The sequence below is a fragment of the Eschrichtius robustus genome, chromosome 8 (genome assembly GCF_028021215.1).
Source record: "Eschrichtius robustus isolate mEscRob2 chromosome 8, mEscRob2.pri, whole genome shotgun sequence".
Classification (NCBI taxonomy): Eukaryota; Metazoa; Chordata; class Mammalia; order Artiodactyla; family Eschrichtiidae; genus Eschrichtius; species Eschrichtius robustus.
This window is the reverse complement of record NC_090831.1, coordinates 89,641,470-89,661,452: the sequence shown is the minus strand read 5'-3', so window position 1 is coordinate 89,661,452 and position 19,983 is coordinate 89,641,470. Positions and strand designations below refer to the sequence as shown.

The 19,983-nt window shown below is 37.2% G+C and overlaps 2 protein-coding genes across 3 annotated transcripts; one reads left to right on the top strand and one right to left on the bottom strand.

Moving 5' to 3' along the window:
- Positions 1-1,410: 1,410 nt before the first annotated feature.
- On the bottom strand, positions 1,411-11,369 carry DNAJB9 (DnaJ heat shock protein family (Hsp40) member B9). Of its 2 annotated transcripts, none has more exons than XM_068549308.1 (3): positions 11,267-11,369; positions 9,369-9,595; positions 1,411-8,420 (listed from the first exon to the last, which is right to left on the bottom strand). In XM_068549308.1, exons 2-3 carry the CDS (start codon positions 9,583-9,585, stop codon positions 7,966-7,968), a joined length of 672 nt encoding a protein of 223 aa, XP_068405409.1. In that variant the 5' UTR covers positions 9,586-9,595; positions 11,267-11,369; the 3' UTR covers positions 1,411-7,965. The 2 variants fall into 2 exon arrangements, with proteins under 2 accessions (XP_068405409.1, XP_068405410.1); XM_068549309.1 differs by lacking the exon at positions 11,267-11,369 and adding an exon at positions 11,120-11,259.
- A 177-nt stretch (positions 11,370-11,546) lies between these two features.
- On the top strand, positions 11,547-19,276 carry THAP5 (THAP domain containing 5). The gene is made up of 3 exons (XM_068549307.1): positions 11,547-11,737; positions 15,243-15,435; positions 15,959-19,276. Exons 1-3 carry the CDS (start codon positions 11,658-11,660, stop codon positions 16,871-16,873), a joined length of 1,188 nt encoding a protein of 395 aa, XP_068405408.1. The 5' UTR covers positions 11,547-11,657; the 3' UTR covers positions 16,874-19,276.
- Positions 19,277-19,983: the final 707 nt, after the last annotated feature.

Here is a 19,983-nt window from a genome sequence, read left to right as displayed (position 1 = left end):
ATAATGACTAGTTTTTATTTTCTTGGAAGAATAATAAAGGAGCTTTTCATTTACATAAATTGTACTGTCATTATTTGCTTGATGATGGCTTTTGTAGGTATAAAATAGTTCTGAAAAAACAATGTTATTCAGAGTGGTGATCAAAAGAAGAAAAGCATGTTGATGAAATGTAAGCTACACTAAATAAAATCATAATGGGTTTGATGGATAATCTCTTTCAGGTCATATTTAGTTCAAACAGATGAGACAGAAAGAGAAAGGGAGGGGGAGAATGGGAGCACAAGCATAATATATGCTATCATCCTTGCTCTACTTGAAGTACTATTTAATACGTGTTCATGCACATGTTCTAAAAATTCATTATGATTTGTTATTCAGTTTTATTTAGGCCAGTATTCACCAAGCTTTTGCTGTGGCACACTTGGATTTGGTACTCAATTAAAATGATTCTACGGTCCAAACAATACTTATTATCTCTACTGGAGATTCACAATATAGGTTAGCTTATTAAAAACTCTGAGAAGCCCAATAAATGGGTATTCAAGGACCCAAATTTCCAACATGTTTTAGGGAGGTTTTCCCCCCACACCACCAAGTAATGCTCCTAACAGCAGGTGGGTGTGCTACAATTCAACTCAATTTTGACACTATCTGGAGACAGGGTCAGATCCCACAGGTTAAGGGCTCAGTCCTACAAGACTATTTTTCACTTCAGATGCCAACCGCAAGCCCAGATTGTCACCTGTGCTTCTGACCAACTGGCCACAGACTGGAGGTTCCCCGGACTCCTTCCTCAGGTTCTATTAATTTGCTAGAGAGGCTCACAGAACTCAGAGAAACACTTTACTTACTGATTTATTATAAAAGGATATGACTAAGAACAGCCAAATGGAAGGGGTGAATAGAGCATGATATGTGGAAAGGGCACCAAGTTTCCACACCCTCTCCAGGTGCACCACTCTCCCTAATCTCCATGTGTTCACCAATTTGGAAGCTCTCCAAACCCTCTCCTTTTTTTTTTTGGTTTTTATAGAGGCTTCATTACAGAGGCAGGATTGATTAAATCATTGGTTACCAATTCAATCTTCAGCTCCTCTCCCTTTCCAAAAGCCTAGGGGTGGGACTGAAAGTTCCAACCCTCTAACCACTTCTAGCAACCAGCCCCCATCCTTAGGTATGGTCCAAAAGTCACATTGTTAGCATAACAAGAGACACTGCTTTGCTGTCATCACAGGAAATTCCAAAGGTTTTGGGAACTGGGAACTGAATGAAAGCCAAGTTGCTAACCCTTCAACAACATGGGTGTTAGGGGCACTGACCTCATGCAGTGGAAAATCTGAGTATAACTTTATAGGCAGCCTGTTTTATCCACAGTTCCAAAACCACAGATTCAACCAACAACAGATTGTGTAGTACTTAAGATAAATTTTAAGTATTTATTGAAAAAAATCTGGGTATAAGTGGACCTGTGTAGTTCAAACTTGTATTGTTTGAGGGTCAACTGTATACATGAAAAATGTATTCTGATCATCTAAATGACCAAGCATATATTTCTTATAAAGCACAATACTGAACGCCCTTATAAAGAAACACTTAACAAGATTCAAAGCTTAATCTGTATTTCACAAATCTATTTGAACATGATTTTTTTTTCACAGCATATTTATTATCATCTTGTAGAACCTCATTCTGAAGAGCAAGCTATTTGCTACACGTATGGAGTCATAATTGAAACTCTAGTAAAATATCCATGTTAAAAATTCTGTCCAAAAATGTATTCAGTATAAATTCTTTTCCAAATTTCTTTAAAAGCACTTAGTTTTGCTGCCATTCTCTCTAAACCTGCTCCAATGAGGCACACCCCCACCACTTGATAAAAATTAGTCTTGTCAAGTTCATTTCTGAGCTCTATATTGCTAGAAAGAACAATGGCTACTTCTCAGGCATCTTCTTACTGGACTCAGTGGCAGCATTTTACAAAGTTGACTACTTTCTACTTCTTGATAAACTTTGTTTCACTTTCTCTCAAGACACAAAACTCCTAACTCATTGGCTGCTGCTTCTCAGATACCTTTGTGGGTTCCTCATTTTCTCCTTGTACTTTTAGAGCACCTGAGGGTTCAGTTCTTGGATTGTTTCTTTTTATATCTATAAATATTCCCTTGGTGATTTCATTTACACTCATGGTTTAAAATATTCCCTATATTTTGACAATTCCAAAATACATATCTTCAGCTCCACTCTCTCCAAATTCCAGGCCTATCTCCAACCCTCTACACATTGTCGCTAAGTTGGTATGTCCAAACTGAATTTCCCATCTTCCCTCTTAAATGTCTTCTGGCAACTTTCCCCATCTTAGTTAATGGCAACTATCCTTCTGGTTCTCTATAAACACTAAACTTGGAATCAGCCTTTTCTCCTCTTTCACGTCTATATCCAATCGGTAAGCAATTCCTACTGGCAACCACTTCCCACCATTGCCACCACTACCCTCCTGGTGTAATGTGTGAGCTGCATCAATTTCTCATCCTGGAATACTGAAATAGACTAACTGGCCTCTCTATTCCACTGTTGCCCCTCTGTAGTCTATTAACAACACAGCAGCCAGTATGATCCTTTTAAAACGTATAGAAGATAAAGTCATTTATTTGCTCGAAGCTCAGCTATCACATCACATTCCAATGCCAAACCCTTTACAAAAGCTGACAAAGCCCTACATGATCTGTCCTGCCCCCTACCCCACTATCTTTATAAACTCATCTCCAACTACTCTCCCCGTGTCACTGACCTCCAGCTACACTGGCTTCTTTGCTTTTCCTAGAACTTGTCACACATTTCCATCTTCCATACAAATAACTCAAGCCTGCAAATTCACCTTCTCAATGAAGCCTACACAGACCATCCGGTTGAAAATTGCAACATGTTTTTGACCTGCCTGCCCTGACAATATCCTTTCCCTGTATTACACTTTCTTTTGTAGAGTGTATCACCTTACATAGTAAAGTAAAAAATTAATAAACAGAAATCTCAATTATTTAAATAGAGTTGGTAGACCAGAATGGGAGCTCTCACACCTTACCACCATAGCAGAGCCTGACAGGAAGAAGAAAGACTTCCTCTCTTTCCTGACAAGAGCCGGGCTGAGACTGTCACAACTCAGCCAATGAAAAGCCATGGACTCTTTACTATAACCCTCTCGGCTTCCTTTTCCCCTCTATGAAATAATTCTCCTCTCCATTTTTGCTGGGGAATTGGATGTGGTTTGCCATGGTTACAGACCCTGAATGGCAACTCTTTGTTGATCCCAAATAAACCCATTTTTGCTGGAGAAATTACTGGCAGTCTATTTAAGTCAATGGTAATTATTTTATTATGGTTATTACCGATCTCCTTTCAAGAGAATGTAAGCACCTGCACCCCATACTCCTTACATTATGAATGACAATAAATAAAATTGCATAGCAAATTATCTAGTGTAGAGGAGTAAAAATTATTTTTCCTCTACCCTCCTAGAGGGTCCTCCTCTTTGCTGAGGAACCCCCCCCCACCTTCGCCCAGGTAATAAAAGACAGATTAGCAAGAGAAAAACAAAAAGAAGTTTAATAACGTGTACCTCCTGTATATATGGGAGATAGACAGGAAAACTGAGTAACACTCAGGAATGGCCCAAGCCATCACCTACGGAAAGACACAAAAAGATGAAAAAGATGATTGGAGTCAGGGGCAGTTATAGGAGATTTTCAGGCAAAGCACAATAAGCAAGGATATGGTTGTTGTGTCGATTTAAGCCCATGCCTTCCCCACTGCTAAGAGTTCCTAGAGATTTAGTCATCCTCCTCTTCCCTGTCCAGAGAGGGAGACACACTTAAAAATGAAGATTTCCTTATAAATGTAAACGTCTCTTATAGAAGGGTACCATTTACTTGGTTTTCTGAGCTTCTCCTACGATTTTGTTTGTTTACAATAATCAGTGTAAGATAATCCTTATGCCAAAGAGGCATATTTTGGGGGTGGCAAATTCTGCTCCCCTTCACTGGGTAGTTCAACCACAGGGCAAGGAATGAAGAGAAGCTGGAGACTGGTCTGAGTAGCAAAGTTGAGCTAAGAGGAAGAGTCTGAATTTCGCAGAAGATAGTCAAAATAAGGCCTGCATGGTAGCGTGAAAAATAAGATAAGAGGCCCAAAACTGAGTTGTTTATGCTAAGCCCCACAACATCTAACCAAGGCTTAAGTACTGTTTCAGCTCTCCCAGAAATGGAATCTTAACCCAATCAGGAACTACCTGATGGGCACTAGTGACGTAATCTGCCTGATAGACCCCTGCCATCCCCTAAAGGAAAGTGACCTTGCGACAACTTTTTGCTGGTATAACTTCCTTGTCCTGCTTCCTCCTGCCTGTAAGTCTTTCATGTTGTTTAGTTCCTCAAAGCTCCTTTCTATCAGCTAGGTGGAAAGCTGCCTGACACATGAATCGTTGAATAAAGCCAGTAAGATCTTTAAAATTTACTCATGTGAATTTTGTTTTTTAACAATAGGGAACATACACACTGCACATCTGCTGTTATCTTCCACTGACTTTGGCTGTGGTTGATGTAAATGTAAACTAAATGTGGATTCATATTGTTTCATCTAATCCTGTCTGACACCATCACCACATGGAAGGAAACCTTGGTGTAAGCAGGTTAGGTAAGATAAGGACCTATGCCTGATTCATTGATGCATGTCAGTAAATACAGGGTTGGATGTTAGGGTTTCTCTTCCTTACTGTTGGTTTTCCTTAAGTGTCTGAATTCCTTGGGCATCTGTTATGTGTTTATGAAGGACTTACATCAACTTGCACAGACAGATGAGAAAAGCAGTTTCTTCAGCAGTTACGTATGCCTGTGTTAAAGCTCCTTTTTGAATAGGAGCTATGGTTTCTTGTAAGTTGTCAGGGTATTTCAACCTGCAGGCAACTGCAGGTGAGTATGTGGTCAGCACGCAGAAATTACTATTCCCTACACATGCCAAAGTAAGATGGCTTTATTTACTCTGGGAGTGGAGGGCTGCTATTACTCACCAGCACCCACTCCATCACCAAGTGAAAATTCACTTCACCTCTTCTCTTTTTTTGGCATCTCATTACCCTCAAATGGGGAGCCTGCCCGGGGATAATCTCTTTCTTCGAAGAGTTATCCTAAGTCCCTGACCTGAAGAAAAAGCTGTCAACAGTTTACCTGACGGGGAGAGAAAAGGGCAAGGGTTCCCCATGAAGTTCTACTTTGGCCCATTCTTTCACTTTGCTTCCCCCTGCCCCACCCCCCTAAAAATCTGAGACTTAAAAGCTTCTCCAGGACACCTTGACTGTGGTTCTCTGATTTCCCTCTCAATTCAATTTTTTCTGTTTTATACCTTTTCCTTTATATCATGCCTCAAAACTTCTGTATGTTGTTTTACAGCATGTTTACAACTTCATTATTATATTTTCTGTCATTGGGACCAAAAGGGGAAACAATCATGACTGATTTTATTCAAACTGTCACCTGGAACTAAAGATGCCAGCATTAACATGAAAAATTAAAACCTTAGAGACCTACTGCTGATACCAATCTCTTCTTTATTCTGTTTGGCAATGGTCTCATTTTCCTCTAGTGTGTTTTTATTTGCTTTTACTTCAAAAAAATTAGAATAACTATCCCAGGATTGTACAAATTCTTAATTGACCTTGGGCAACCTAAATTTTCACGGAACTAATCTCAGAATTGGACCTGAAATTTAGAGCACAAAACTACCTACCAATCTGCAGCACCAAAAGAATTTCATGCCTACCCCATGCACTATAGCATCCAATGCAAGACATACTCAATCCAGAAAACTTGAATAATTACAGAAATTAGTTCAAGAAAAAGATTAAGTCATGTTATGAATATTACTATTTTACACCGAAGAAAAGAAGTGATAAATTTCATGTGTTGACTTGTGTAGGGAGTGTAGATTAAGCTACTGTCTTGGTCATTTCATAACTACAGGAGTTTACCATTCTCCCTGTGCATTCAACCTGTATAAACTATAAAGAAGAAAAATTTTAAATTACTGAGCAAACTTGCATGTTGATTACTGGTCTAATTTCTAGTTGCTTATATAACTAACTACTCACACACACATACCTGTAGATGACCTAAGCGTCTTTATATTTAGTTTGTATCATAAGAGTTATGATTCATGGTACATTTTTCCTTGCAAAAAGTATGCCAAAGAGCCAAATGGGAGGTTAAAAAAAAAGAAGGGGTTCAAATAAATGTTTAAAATGGGAAAAACAAGAAAGATAATCAAGGGTACAGATGCTAACAATATTAAAATAATCCTTGAAGTTCATCGTCATTTGAAAAAAAAATTTTTTTTTTCCTCATTTGTTCTGTTTAATAGGCCACAGATAATCCTCAGACCAAAATACAACGTATGGCTATTTTCTTATTATCAAACAAAATTAGTAGATATAACTTTCAGAAAATAATTAAGGTACATAAATATAATAGAATAAATTCATTTTCTTCACAGATTTCAAATTAAAGATGATCACTAACAAATACAGCTTCATGCAAAGTCTGCTTTTTCCCAACCAGGCCTAAAGAGGAAAGCAGCAGGGGCAAGAATACTTGCTCCTAGCAAGCAAATACACCAAAATTATAATTAACAAAATCTTCAAGCTACCAAAATCTGTGAGGGAAGGAGGATGGAGGACGATAAGAAAGCAAGAGAACTTACTAAACGGCAATCTAACAAGGTCACCTCAGGGTTTCAGGTTAGTGAAAAGTAACTTCTAGAATATGGTCTACAATCAGTGTAAGCAGCCCAATTGCTTATATACCCTCCCTGTCTCCAGAATTGCAGAATAAACTTTTAACAATAAAATGACAACAGAGAACATCATATTGTAAATATTATATTTCTCTCACTCACAAAGGTGTATGAGATATTTACTAGTTTTAATATGTATCCATAGGATTAATACTCATGTGGAGTATAACACGGAAAAGTGCGGAACTAAAGAAATAAGTCTATCTGAAAACAAAAGCACACATTTCTTAGGATTTAAAAATATTGCACATAATAAGGTTGCACAGAAATTACTGGCTGTTTTTATAAACAGAATGAGGTATTAGTCAATCTCTAAAGATGAGGGCAAAGAAGAAAAACCACACACACACAAAAATACGTAAATCCATACTAAGACCTAAAGCGTCAACAATTAAGAAAGAAATGTGAAAAGATGTGTAAAATAGCTATGATTTCAACACTACAAGATCATTAACCAGGGACCAAACACGTTAACAAACTCTGGACAATGTTAAGTTTTCAACTTTCTTTGAGTCTAAATGACTATGAGCAATACAATCATTTCCTTTACTCAAATTCTTCTGCATGGTTCTCTGATAAATATTAAACCATACCTTTCTGAAGCTTTCAGTGGAAATTAACCAAGATACTGCTTGCTATCCTTTGCTGAACGACTCAATTATACAGTTTCACATACGTTTTGCGACCCAAGTCAGAGATGCTACAGAGCATGCAATTTTAAATTAGCAAAGGTTTCACTGCAAAAAAATCATTCAAGTTCACACAATTTAAATCTACAATAACTTTTAAAATTTAACCTTTAAATATTTATCAGGCAAATTCATTTTTTCCTTGGTAATAAAACTGGTCATGTTAATAAGCCCAAGGGCAGGTACAGAAAAAAGACCAGGCAGAATTATAATATTTTTTAAAGAACCTTGCCTAATCAGGGAAATTAATAATTAGCTATTTCTCTACTAACTGAATGTTGCTGAATTTCTCAAAAACAATTTAAATATATTTGATAGCTATATCAAGTTAAGTGAAATCATGCACTTGTCAAAATAGTTCACAAAAAATTGGTTCTGCATCAAAGATATTGAAGAAGAGTCAACTAGTTGGGTTTAAAGAGAACAGAAAAAGGACAAACTACTGCCCTGAACAGTCAGTGTATGTAGTAACCATATTTCCTTTTCGTTGAGTGACAGTCCTACAGTGCTTGCTAGATCCATGGAAGCTATTTTCAGTCTGTACTGTATGTCGATTGGTGGTGGTGTCAAAACCACTAAAAGAAAACATTTTCTCCATATCTTCAAACATGTCATCAAACAACCCACCTCCAAAAGAAAACTCCTGGAAATGGTGCCTTTGTCTACTGGAACCATCCTGGCGTGCCTGGAAGTGATTTTCAAAATGCTTCTTGGACCGAGTGTTTTGGTTTTGACCAAAAAACCCAAAGTCTTTAAATAAGTCATCAAAATTGAAGTTAAACGACTGCTCAAAAGGACTTCCACTAGCTCTTTGTCCTTTACCATTAGTAAAAGCACTATGTCCAAGCGTATCATATTCTTTTCGCCTATTAGCATCTGAGAGTGTTTCATATGCTGAAAGAAACAAAAATACTTTAGTAACTGAAAGTAATCAAAATTACATATACCCAAACCTCTTAAATTTATTTTATGAAAGTATTTCACATCACAAATAAAACCAAATGCTACTAACATGAGAAAAAAGTTAGAAGTCACAAAAGGCAGAGACTTTGTCTTATCCACTGCATACTATCAGCAGTTAGCACAATGCCTGCCTCTAGTAAATAACCAATAAATATTTGTTAAATAAATGCTACTATTAATACAAATAAATATGGGGGCAACAATTTCAGAGTTATTCTTATTATTTGCGCAAAATCATCACTTGTATGAAAGAATTTAATGAACAAATTCAGAGGAATTCACATTTTTCACTTACTAGTTGAAGTAAATGTTTAACTCCAACTCCCTACTCAGTTACCTCCACCCACCATTAATTACTAAATGCTCAGGAGATGCAATTTGTTTTAGAATTAGTCTTAAGTCAAAACTTGTTTCGTACTTTTCCTTTAAAGACAAATGTGGCTTTGAGATGTACACCAAGTGAGGAAGAAAAAAAAAAAGGCATTTTAGAGTCTATTTAATTTTTTTATGCTTAATATTTTTATATTTAATCTCCATAATTCATAAAAACTTTCTTCAATTAATTCATAAGTTTTGGGTATCTAAAATTCCTTTTGACATGGAAACAATAAGCAACTTTATAAATAACAAAAGAATGAAATAATACATTTTCAACATTTTCAGATCTGAATGCCAATGAAAGTATATACTTCCACACATCCAGGATCAAAGTATGTTATAAGAGAATAGCCTTGAGAATCTCACTCTCACTATATTCATGTGTAGATCCCACTCTCCCTCCCACCTCCACAAAACCTTCAAATACATACAAACTTCTTAGGTATCATTCTCCTTTACTAGTTAATACCTGTGAGACCTTGTAGATAGTCATTTACGTACCTTCTGCAATCTCTCTGAATTTTGCTTCAGCATCAGGACTCTTATTTTTATCAGGATGGTACTTCATGGCCAACTTGTGAAAGGCCTTCTTGATTTGGCGCTCTGATGCTGACTTTGGCACTCCTAAGATATCATAGTAACTTTTTGAGGCCAAAATTAATTCGGTTATCATTAAAATGCAGATTGCAAAGACGAAAACTGACTGGGGAGTAGCCATTTCTAATATCCTAAAAAAGAAAAGAAAAAAAAAATATTATCCATGGAAGTAATCTTAAGATTCTTCTTTTAAAAGAAACTGAATGAGCTTTTAGGATTCAAAGTATACTAATCAATATCAAAATGTTAAGCATATACAGTGCATCTTTTATCTATTTCCATGTTATTTCATTTATACAGGCTGCACTACCCCTAAATCGGTTGTAATCTTCTTGAGAGCAAATATAATTCAACCAAATTAAGAAAAATCTTTCTTGGCTTTGCCTTTCCACTAATACTCTGGCCATAAACACAGTAGTTACAAAAATATAGCTTAAAATGATCTCAGTTATCTCAATCTTCTCTTCTAGAATTCATATTCTAAAGGGATTTTAAAAAAATTTTAACTTACTGGGAAAAAAGTACATTACCAAGGTAATCAGCCCAGTATGTCTAAATTAGCAGTAATCTTCCCTCCCTAAGAAACTTTCAGTTTTCATTTCAGCAAGGTGAGCCAAGGATTGCACACAGAGAATCTCAATATCACATAATACTGACAACGCAACACAACAGAACGTAATCTCTTTTTAAAAAAAACTGTAAGATCCCAAATATTTAACAAAAAAGCATGGATAAACGGGTTTTGTTAAAAACTCATAATTAATAGAATTTAAGATTTCTGCGAAGGCTGCCAGAAAAATGAACTTTCATAGTTTGTACTTTAGATAAGGTAAATTCTTACTTTCTAGCTTCTCAGAAGTCGTTAAAATGTTTCTCTAACCTTAAAGAAGTTTGAACCTAGAATTCAACTTAGAATTCTTGAGAGCACAGATTAAATGACTTGGGATTCAAGCGACCCTGTTTGTTGAACACCGTACCACAGGAGTCCTTAAGAACCTAGGATGACATAACACAGCGGACGAAAGACGCTCTGGTTTGTGCAAAGTGCCTGCGCTCCTCTCCTGTTGGCCCGTTCGGAGCGTAATTAGCAGATGGATTACTTCTTCCCAGAGAGTTACCCACAATCACGGGAACCAAGGATCAAGTACGAACTCTTGGTTTAAAGAACACAAACCGAGCGCGTACTGTGACGGATCCCTAGTCAAAGGGCGGGTCTAAAACTGACAGGGAGGCATCTTCCCAGTTTCATAAACCGTACTCCACAGTTTCAAGTTGAATATACCATACTCTCCTAAAAGACGGACTTCTGCGTTATACTGACTCCTCATTCCCAAGAGAGACCCGGCGGACGGCAAGCCTGGGCCTTACTCCCCAGAGCCAGGGGCTGGTTAGGCTGGACTCGCCCTGTCAGACCTTGCGCCGCCGTCCGGTTGTCCGCGGCTCGAGGTCCGGCCCTGGGAGGAGCTGCCCGACACCCGAGAAAGCCAGCGGCAGAACCCCCCCAAAAAACCGCACTACACCGTGCTTCGACCATCTCCTTTCTCCTATTCTCTTTCTCAAGAACACCAGGCAGCCCGAAGCCCCAGCGGCGACCGTGGCGGACACCGAGGCCTAAACCCCCTCCCGGAGACCTCGGCCTCATCCCTCATTCGCACCCTCCAGCTACAGCTGCTCCTTCAGAGACCGGAGGCGCCGGCGATGCTGACCAGCTACTCCACAAGGCTGCGCGGCTCGGCCCCCCTAACCCCGGCCTCCGTGGCCTCCGGGAGCTGGTGCGCACCCACTGCCGCCTGTCCACCGACCTCACACTCCTGCCGTCGCCGCCGCGTCCCCTCACAGCCAGCTCCCCACAGGCGGGCCGGCCGCTGCTCGCGCCACCACCTCAGGAGGAGACCTACACGAAACACTTTCCTATTGGCTCCCGCCTTCCCACCTGACCCTGGCGCCCTACGCGCACGTGGAAAACTGTTGTTGCTGCTCGGCCTGTGCGTCACTTCCGGCCCCAACCCCCGAAAGGGCCGTACTGAAGCCGGCAAAAGCGGAAGTGAGTCGAGGGTTGCACCGTCTTTCCGTCCCGCCCAGCCTGGCGTAGGCGCGGTGGCTCCGGCGGCCTGGATCTGCGGCCCCGCCTCAGCGAGGAAGGCCCGCCTGCGCCCCTCGGCGGCCCGGGTCTCCTGTGGACTCGCCGCAGTGATGCCCCGCTATTGCGCAGCGATTTGCTGTAAGAACCGCCGGGGACGAAACAGTAAAGACCGGAAGCTGAGTTTTTACCCGTAAGTTGTCCCTAACGCAGAAGCGTCAGCTTGCCTTTGGGTCGCAGTCCTGTGGCGTTTGGGGTTGGGGTTTGGCGTATCTCCTGTCAGCTCTATAAATTCGTCCTTGGTTCTGCGGCCGTGTTCGGCCCCTCCGCGGGAGGAGGGCGCGAAGGCTCGAGTTCAGTTTACCTGGAAATGTTCTGACATTTCTAGGGAGGTCGCTGGGCGTGTGGCGAGGCGTTGGGGCCTGTTGGAGTGTTCATAGGGCGCCTAAAGCAGTCACGTTTGCGCGATGCTCCCTGATTTTCAGAGCGTTTCCCCACCTCCCCGGGCCTCATTTCATTGACGACCTTAACCACCACTTCAGGTGCATCAAATGTGCCAAGTGGGAAGGTGCACTTAAAGTTAACGTACACTTGCAGTGAGTTAGGTCGCATAGTTGTTATTTAATTCCACTTTCTCCTGACGAAACTGAGGCCTTTGAGAAAGGTTAAGTAAATGACCTTGAAAGTTTTGTGGCAGAGCCAGAATTACAACCTGTCTCCTGCTCAGGGCTCTAGATACTTTCCATTCGTTCAGAGAGCAGGGTAAGTAAGGGCTAACAGGTTTTCCCCGCTCTCCCAACGTAGAGCGTTACTCTGAAGCCTTTCCTAAGCGAGGAAGCAATTGCTTTTTTTTTTTTTTTTTTTCTCCTCTCTGTAAAAGCGAAAATCTTGTTCGGGCATCAGTACCTGTTAGACCTAACTCTCCTAAAAGTGAAGTGGCAGAAAGCGAACTTTGGAGACGTGGGGAATACCTGTATTCCAAATTACTACGGCCACGAAATATTTTCGTGGAACCCGAGAAGTACCCATTTTTATCTGGAAGAATAGTGAAGCAGTATTGTGTAATAAGTAAGAGGCCAGACTCCAAAGCCAGAGTTAGGTTCAAATACTGGCTCCACTACTTTGTAGCTGAATAACCTTACGTAAATTATTTAACCCTTCTAGCTAAGACCTCCCATCTGTAAAGTGGAGGCACTAATAATACCTAATTCACACGTGGTGTGTGAAGACGTAAAATGGCGTTTGGCACTCATAACGTGCTTAGTGTTTATGAAAGTCAACGTATTTAGAATATTCTATTTCCTGTATTTAAAAATAATTAATTTAGCCCTAACCTGGTTGTCTTTAATTTTCTTTGAATTTTCACTAGCTATTTTGTGAAGCTTATTTGACTTTAGACCTAAAGCTTTCTGTTCACTAATGACTCAGCTGCTTTCCATTATCTTAACTAATGAAAAAAACTGATAAGTCCAAATAAATCACACCTTGTGGCAATATTTCCAGGATTATCTTTCTCGAAGCCCTTCCACAAGTTGCAAAGAGAGATTTTAGGGGGAGAAATATATGCTAGTATATTAATGGCTCTGGCTCTGAGGAGGTTTGTAGCAAAGGATCATGTTGAGCTTGATTTAACCCCATATTTTCCATATTTACTTGGCCTTGGATTTGGGGGTGTCATAACCTCAGACTAAAAATTCTTTAATCTTTGTGGACTGCATAGTTACTATTTTTAAGGAGGGAAAAATAATAATGCCAGAGGAAGTCAATTATAAAGAATTTTTTCCTCAAAATGAATTTACTGAAAGTGGAGTATTTAAATGAGTTTTTGAAATTTCATGTGTAATCAGCAAACTAAAAATTGAATTAGTTTTATTCCTCTAATAGCACCAAACTTGAAGAATTGAATTTTCTCATACTAACACTATAGCAAGCTGCAAAATAAATTTATACTAATTTGAGAATTCAGTGAATATATACATATGGTGACCAGTTTATACCAGTGATTATTTTATGTTTTGGGGAGAATTAATAAAACAGAGAAACAAAATTACCAGTCAAACAAACTGAACCAATGTAGAGATACTAAGTTGTTCCAGAAACATATTCTAGGAGAGTTCTTAGAGATTTACCTGTTAAGAAAGCATTGCAATACAATTACCAATAAAGATATTCACAAAGTGTATTTTTTTAATTGTTTGATAACTTAGCATATAGGTACAATAGAAATAATTTACAAAGGGCATCCGTATACATGAAATAACATTTAAAAAAATTTTTTGTAAAAGGCATATTCTCATTTTAGCTATAACAGAAAAGGTATAAACTTATCTGTGGCTAGTAGAGTTTCCAGTCCTCTGAAAAGAATATTCTTTTTGCCATTAAATGCCTTTTCTTGTTAGGCCTATCATACTTATAACCTAAGTCATTTATATATGTAAGGTTAAAAATTTTTCAAACCATGTATGAATATTATATCTATGGTAAAAACTTCCAAAGGCAGATAATCTGAGTTTTCCACGGAAGGATATCAGGGTTAAAAATTATTTCCTACAAAGTACCCAGACTCTTTTCATCTAGCATCTTACAAAGTTATCAATATTTATTTTAAAAAATCGTGCTACTACGAAGCATAAATGGTTGTGATTGGGAGGAATGTATAACAGCTGCTTTTTGTATGAGAACCTTCTATGTTACTGTTTTTTAAAAATAGGAAATTATTATGTAGTATATGTGTCTTGGACTGTGTTCTTGTAAAATCTTCAAAAGAAGTATAAATCACTGTTGTTTAATACAGTTTAACTCAAACCTGATTAGACTGGTAGAATAAAGTTTTCTGTCAAATTCTGCCATTAGTCCAGTTTTACCCATAAAACACATTGTAGTACGTTAGAGCCAACTCTAAAAATCCAGGCCACTCAGTACAGGAACAACACGTATAAAGAGCTGTTTTACCTTTCTCTATCTTTTCTATTTGTTTCATGTTATAAAATATCTGAGTCTGTCCTTTAACATGTTTAGTTCTTGTGTCAATTTCTCTTTCAGAACTTGAATACTTGAATTTTAGAGTTCCCAATCTACCCAAGCTGTAGAAGACTAAATATTGGACTAAATTACAAATGGGTAGAATTGAGGCTGATTCCAGTAAAGAGAATGGAGGATTAGAAGTTTTATAAGATTGAGTACTCATTTTATGTCAGCTAAACCATTTGTTTGAATTAATGTCTCCATATTTTAAAAATACTAATGTAAGAGCTTGAAGTTTAATACTTCTTGAATTATAGACAAGAAACCGTTTGACTTGTTATATTACTATGAAATATATTTGAATAGGACTTTGTAGTTACAAAACTCTTCACTAGTTCTAGGCAAACTACACAACAGCATGAAAAAGAAATGTAATCCATAGCAAATATGAATAGATTTTATTCTCTGTAGTAGTATAGGTTTTACTTGAAGGGACTCTGAGTTATGTTTTACAAGCCACTCTTCTCAGACAAAAGCTTTGGCTACACATCTCATATCTTAGTCCTCTTTGCTGCAGAGATGATATGGTAGTAGTTGTCATGAAGATGCTATTGTATGGTAGGAGTGGTTGTCTTGCTTTTGTGGCACTTGACCCATAGGTTACCTATATGTGCAGGCCTGGAATCTGGCAAACTTGTTAAAATATAGCAAAGTTTTCCTTTTTTTACTTTCAGGTTTCCTCTACATGACAAAGAAAGACTTGAAAAATGGTTAAAGAATATGAAACGAGATTCATGGGTTCCCAGTAAATACCAGTTCCTGTGTAGTGACCATTTTACTCCTGACTCTCTTGACATCAGATGGGGTATTCGCTATTTGAAACAAACTGCAATTCCAACAATATTTTCTTTGCCTGAAGACAATCAGGTATTGGAGGCAGGGAGTAGGGGAGAAGGGGATAATGCTGAGCATGGTGGCAGATTGCAGGGTGGCAGGTAATCAGGTAGAGGGGATGAGAGGGAAAGATAACTGCTGGGAAAACACATATTTGAGAAAGAAAAACTAATTTGTGCTTTTACTGAAAGTGTAATAATTTTTTAAAGATTTAAACCGTTTTGAAGCATAGCTTCAGAGGAGCCAAGGATAACACATACATAAATTATCAGGTTAAGTTATTAATGTAAATTAATGATCTAGATTTTTTACTGGTCTTGTGAGTGATCTCAGATTTTTCCCCATTATATTGATATATTGATTATGCGTAATGTTTTTTAAAAAATGCTTTCAAGTATATTTTGAGCTGTTATATACTGGAAACATTTTTTTAACTGAATAAAATTGCTTGGCCAGTATACTGCTCATAGTTGTACTGAAATAGTCAGCACTAACTAATAAGGGAACAAGCCTAGTAAGGACATCTTTATTAGAATTTGAAAATATTATTTTATAGGAGAAAGACCCTTCCAAAAAAAAATCTCAGAAGAAAAAATTGAAAGATGATAAAGAAATATGCCTAAAAGCCAAGTCAGAAGAGTCGTTTTCATCAAATGAGCCAAAGAAGAATACAGTTGACACAGATGTCGTCCCTGAACATGCAGAATTACTTGATTCATCTGCCTTGGTAAAGCCACCAGATCCAAAAACAGAAAGTGTACAAAATAATGTATTAACTTTTAATCTGCTTAAACAAGATGCCAGAAAATCAGAACCTACCTTGGAAACATCAGTTAATCAAGACATAGGTATAGGTGGTTTTCACACATCTTTTGAGAATCTAAATTCTACAACTATTACTTTGACAACTTCAAATTCAGAAGGTATTCAGCAGTCTTTGGAAGCCCAAGAAGTGCTTGAAATAACTACCAATCATCTTGCTAACCCACATTTTACAAATAATTCTGTGGAAATTAAGTCAGCACAGGAAAATCCATTCTTGTTCAGCACAATTACTCAAAGAGTTGAAGAATTAAACACAAATAAAGAATCTGTTATTGCCATTTTTGTACCTACAGAAAATTCCAAACCTACAATTAATTCTTTTATACCTGCCCCCAAAGAAAAGGTGGAAGTGGAAGAAGACATAGATGTTGAAGACTCATATAAGGATGTAGACTATGAGATGGAAGTTTTACAGATTGAGCATTCTTACTGCAGACAAGATGTAAGTAAGGAACATCTTTGGCAGAAAGTCTCTAAACTACATTCAAAGATAACTCTCCTTGAGTTACAAGAACAACAAACTCTAGGAAGATTGAAGTCTTTGGAAGCTCTTATAAGGCAGCTAAAACAGGAAAACCGGCTATCTGAAGAAAATGTCAAGATTATAGAAAACCATTTCACAACGTATGAAGTTACTATGATATAGATTAAAGAGGTTTCAAAGCTGTGACTTTTATGTAAGCTTTTTGTTTGCCAAACCAAATTATATGAAAGTGAACTTTTTCCTGTGTAAAGTTCTTACCTTAATGAAGCTAAGCAGGTGCTCTAATGTTATGAACTGCATCCTGTTCTTATAATGCTCATTTTTGAGAAAAACTAGAGAGTTGTTGGGTAGAAGAAGTTTCATTACTTGTTAATTTTCCAAATTTGAAGTTAAAATGTAGTGAATAAATAATATGATTAAGTCGTAAAATGAGAGAACACGGATATGGTAAACAAGAGCCCAGAATAGAAATCAGGCTCAGGAATCAGTCTTGGTTCTACCGTTGACATGTGACTTGGACAACTTACTTATCAAGATTCTCAGTCTCTAATCTGTAAAAAGAGGGCACTTAACTAGATCTCTAACATAGTCTGTTTCTTTATAATTTCTTCCCTTTCTAGTTAGATACTTTTAATAGAACAAGTTTTCTATATGATAATCTTATACTTACATAAAACTAGATGCTGGCTAGCATTTGATATTATTAACTGTTGGATTCTTCTCAATATTTATTAAATTATGTGTTGCTTGGCCTTTGGGCTGTAGTTTTCTATGTTATAAAGGAAAATACTCCAGTTACAGTTTTATTCCAATTGAACTAAAATAAGGAATCAACCATTAGCCCAGTTCTTAGGAGAGGTACTTTAAACTTGAAAGAATATGTACCTTATATGTGGCAGACCATCATAATACACAGTCATTTAAGTTTCTTGACACCTTGTATTTAAGGTTATATTTATAAACCAAAAATTTCAATGAGGTTAATTTTTTTAATACTTTTTAAAAATTATGGTTTTTATCTATTTAATATGTGTAACTTTTTAAAATGTGTGCATATGTCGTTTTAAAATTCCAGAATGATAGAGTAATACTTAATGTTACACCTTCCCACTTACATGTATTTTAGTAAAAGAAATTATAGATAGGTGGTGATGACCTTGGAGAGACAAGTAGGAAAGAGAAATAATGGTGATAGAAATAAAATGAAACGTAAAAGCGGAGACATAGTCGTAACAACACAAATGTGAAAAATAGATGATCCCTTAGAATTGGCAGTTAATATAATTAAATATGTTACTCTTTATGGTGTTAAGCAAATTCCTGTCAGCCTGATTCTTAGTTTTCTCATCTGTTATATAAAAAATACTGTTACCTATCTTGAAGGATGGTGTTTTTGAATTCTGTAAGGTAGTAAATGTGTTTTTGGTGCCAGAAAATAGGAGGTGCTCAATAAATATTAGTTGACTACACAGCAAATAGTATTTTGTAAATAGTGTTTTGTAAATGGATGATTATTTGGGGCCATATGTCACTTAGTTTTTTTAGGCTAATAAAATTAATTAGTATTATATGAATGTGTGTCAGCTAATTATAAAAAGTTGATTAGAGGTGTCCTTATTGTGTGACTATGGGGCAAAAATCCTTAAAAATTTTGCATAAATTATGTGTATATAATTGGTAAAGTTGATGTGATGTTATTTTTAAGTTGCATTTTGCTGGTATTTAAAATAAATAATATAGATGTAAATAGCCTTTTTAAGTCATTATAAAATATGTTGTACATTGTAGTTATTTTCTATTTAAAGTTATAGTTTACTCAGGAATAATTTAAACTAGTTGTGTTTCTTTAAACTACTAAATTATAAGTATTTAAGATACTTTCTTTGCTTTTCTATATTCAGTTCAGAACGTTCCCAATCTAACTCAGTTCACCAATAAATTTTATTTGGGGGTTCTGACCAACTTTATTTCTTTCTTATATTCTTACAGGAGCCTCTTAACTAATAGTACCTATATTTTCAATCTCCTGCTTCCATATCTTCCTGGACTCTGCTATCAGCTTTTTACCTAACCTATAGATCTGCACACCACCTAACTTTCCTAGCTCAGAAATCTGTAATCACTCTTTAATACCTACAGAGTAAAGCAAAACTTGTTACTGTCATGTATATGATCCATCCGTGATTCTGTTCATCCTGTGTTCTAGCCACACTGGACTTCTTAGCATTTCTCAAACATGCTAGACAGGTACTTGTTTTTGTGTCTTCTTATTTTATTCTCTAAATTCAACCAGTCTGTTAAAATTGTATTTCGGTTTTGTTGGAATGTCATCCCTTCTTACCAGTCAAAATTGTTTTTTCTCTGTTCCTACAGGGCTTTGTCTTATAACACTGAGCTTTGTTTTATAACACTGTAACAGTGTTTACACTGTTTGTATATCATGATGTTATCCATGGCTTTCTCTTCGACTGGACTGTATGCCTTTTGAAAGCAGAATTTTTATTCACTTTTGTTTCTTTGACAATGTAATATTAACTCAATAAATGTTTGGATGAATATTTTGAATTTGCCTACTTAGAATTTCTTGGTTCTGGTCACCTAAAATCAAGAACCTTCTTAACAAATATACCCTTGACACCTTGAGAATGATTAGGGAAGGATATAGATCTTCATATAATCTTCAAAACATTCCATGTTTCCAATGGACAGTACCATTTACCAGTTACCTTCTATGCCACCTATTAACTGATTTTTGTTGTAGAAGGCTATCCCCACCACAGACTATTTCCTACTTTCTATCTGATAGTTAAAAAGGAAATAAGTCTAAGGAAGCTGTGTATGCCTACATGTTAGGGAGATTGGTTAAGTCAAATTTAGAAAGACTTCATCATATAAATAATATGTGACGTTGATCTAAACATCAAGCAGGTTTTGGCAAGGGGCAGTGGTGGTTTTTGGTTTTTTGGCTATGCATTTCAAAAATTTTGACGTTTTAAGGATGCTTATACATAAGGCATGCATACCACTTTGTTCTTGGTTTGTAAATTAACTTTTATAAACTTTCTTTTTTATACATAAAACCAAGTTTTTTTTTGTTTTCATTTATTTATTTATTTTAGGCTGTGTTGGGTCTTCGTTTCTGTGCGAGGGCTTTCTCTAGTTGTGGCAAGCAGGGGCTACTCTTCATTGCAGTGCGCGGGCCTTTCACTGTTGCGGCCTCTCTTGTTGCAGGGCACAAGCTCCAGACGCGCAGGCTCAGTAGTTGTGGCTCA